At 49.9% G+C, this 2,566-nt stretch overlaps 1 protein-coding gene across 1 annotated transcript in view; it reads right to left on the reverse strand.

Moving 5' to 3' along the window:
* Positions 1-2,472, reverse strand: part of LOC102832203 (tryptase-like) — a 24,498-nt gene extending 22,026 nt beyond the window's left edge. The window contains exon 1 of the mRNA XM_006873931.1: positions 2,427-2,472. Coding sequence (XP_006873993.1) covers positions 2,427-2,472 — 46 coding nt within the window. The remainder of the gene's footprint in view (positions 1-2,426) is intronic.
* Between the last annotated feature and the right edge of the window lie 94 nt (positions 2,473-2,566).

Raw genomic sequence — 2,566 nt, forward strand, 5'->3', positions numbered from 1 at the left:
AGTAGAACTGTGGTCCATGCCATGCAGTCAGACAACTTGGGATGCCCCTGTGTGTCTTAGTAGAACTGTGGTCCATGCCATGTAGTCAGACAACACGGGATGCCCCTGTGTGTCTCAGTCGAACTGTGGTCCATGCCATGTAGTCAGACAACTCAGGATGCCTCGTGTGTTTCAGTAAAACTGTGGTCCATGCCATGCAGTCAGACAACATGGGATGCCCCTGTGTGTCTCAGTAGAACTGTGGTCTATGCCATGTAGTCAGACAACTTGGGATGCCCCTGTGTGTCTCAGTATAACTGTGGTCTATGCCATGTAGTCAGACAACTCGGGATGCCCCTGTGTGTCTCAATAGAACTGTGGTCCACAGGGTTTTCAAGGTCTGATTTTGTTGGAAGTAGATGTTGGCCTTTTTCTTTTGAGGCACATCTGTGTGGACGTGAACCTCCAGCCTTTCTGTTAGCAGCTGAGCATGCTAACCATTTGCACGACCAGGGACTCCCCTGGGGCACGCGTGATAAAATTACACAGGCCTAATAAGCACACACACAGGTACTAATTTTTTGTTGTCATTTGTGTTTAAGTGCTGTTGAGTCAGTTCCAACTCACTGCTATCGTTTTTAGGTGCCATTGGGTCAGGTCCCGCAAGATGATACAGACTCATAGTGACCCAATATACAACAGAACAAACACCGCCCAGTTCTGCACCAACCTCACAACCATTGTTACACTTGAGCCCAGGTGGCTTCCACTGTGCAGATAGATCTCATTGGGGTCTCTTCCTCTTTTTCGACAACCCTCCACTTTACCACGCATGATCCCCTTCTCCGGGGACTGGTCCCCCCTGATAACATGTCCAAAGTATGAGAGACAAAGTCTGGCCATCCTGGCTTCTAAGGAACATTCTGGCTGTACTTCTTCCAACATAGATGGGTTTGTTCTTCTGGTGGTCCAAGGTACTTTTAATGGATGCATTCAAATGCATCAATTCTTCGCCTTCCTTCTTCACTGTCCAACTTTCAGATGCATATGAGGACTCTTAGGGACCCTGTATGCAACGGTCTAAGGTTTCCAAGGAGCAGTTGGTGTGTTTGAACCACTGACCTTGTGGTTAGCAATCCAGTGCTTATCCTACAGCACCACACCAGAACTCCTAGTAGAAAGGGAGCGACCGATACAAGATCGGTGAGTCGTCCCCACGCCAATATCCTGGTGTGATTCCAGACTCCAGTTTCACAAGGTGTTCTCCAGGTAAGCTGGTAAGCAGGCTCTCCTCCTATGCTTTCTTCTTGAATTCTGCAGATGCACCTAACAAAACCCTTACCAACTCAACAGCTTTTGTGCAGACACCTCCATGACCATTGTTGGTGCTGTTCAGCCATTCTTGTTATACTTCCTGAATTTTCCACCATTAACATAACTTCCATGGCCCTCCCCCTACCCCCCAGCCCTGGCCTCTGTCTGTTCACGGTTTCATATCAATGGGACCGTACAGAATTTTCCCTTTGATGTCTAGCGTCCTTCACTCAGCACCGCTTCATCCACACTGCAGTTTGTGCCAGGACTTCATTCTTTATTATCTGTAGGCTTCCTACAACTGCAAGTCTATCTACAATGGCCTCAATGTCAAAAGTTAAAACCAATGACAACCAAGTGGAAACAACACTGCTAGGACCCTTCGGTCACTGATGGAGCTGTCTCCAGACATGACTGTGACATTGTTCTCAATGGTCGTTGTGGAATGAGGTGATCCCGTGTGATCAGTCGATGAGTTGGAAGGAAACTGGTGGGGTGGGGTGGGGAAATGCACCCCCCTTACTCAGGTCCCAGCCCTGACCTGACCTCGGGGGCCTACATCCCCTGCTCTCTTACAAGACAGAAAAGAAGAGTGAGATGCAGACAGAGAAAAGGGACCTACTCCAACCAAGAAAGTAGAGCGGGAAGTGGAGCGTGTCCTCTGGACCAGCAGTCCCTGTGCTGAGAACCCTGACCCAAGGAAGAGTGATGCCAAGACACGCGAAAATCTCCAAGGAGCAATAGGCCCACAGATGCTTACAGGAGACCAGGACCTTCCCCCAGAACTCACACAGAGAAAGCCTTCCCCAGAGCTGGAACCCTGAATTTGGGTTTCTAGCCTAAATTGGGAGAGGATAAATTTCTGTTTGTGAAAGCCACCACTTTCAGTATTTCTGTGGTAACAGCGCTAGAGAATGATGACACCAACCCAAGCCAGCAACCACGGTGCATCTAGCCATGGGCTTTGAGAAGCTAAAACAAGAACAGCAACAGGAGTGGGCAGCCCTAGCCCACCAATGAGCCCTGCTGGCCCCCAGGAGCCTCTGACCTGGAGACGTTTCCCTGGGACCCCTCCCCATCTCCAAGGAGCATCATGAGATGAAAGGCTAACCCTGCAAATTCCGAGCCAGTACCTGCCCTAAAGTTGGAGCCACAGGGCAAGGTGTCCTCACTTCTCATGAACCCGAACTTTCTTTCAGTGGTGAGAGACCAGCCCCAGAGATATTCCAGCAGAGGCTGAGGGCCCCAGCACTGACTGGCGTTAGAAACCCCA

This window comes from Chrysochloris asiatica, unplaced genomic scaffold (genome assembly GCF_000296735.1).
Source record: "Chrysochloris asiatica unplaced genomic scaffold, ChrAsi1.0 scaffold00257, whole genome shotgun sequence".
Taxonomy (NCBI): domain Eukaryota; kingdom Metazoa; phylum Chordata; class Mammalia; order Afrosoricida; family Chrysochloridae; genus Chrysochloris; species Chrysochloris asiatica.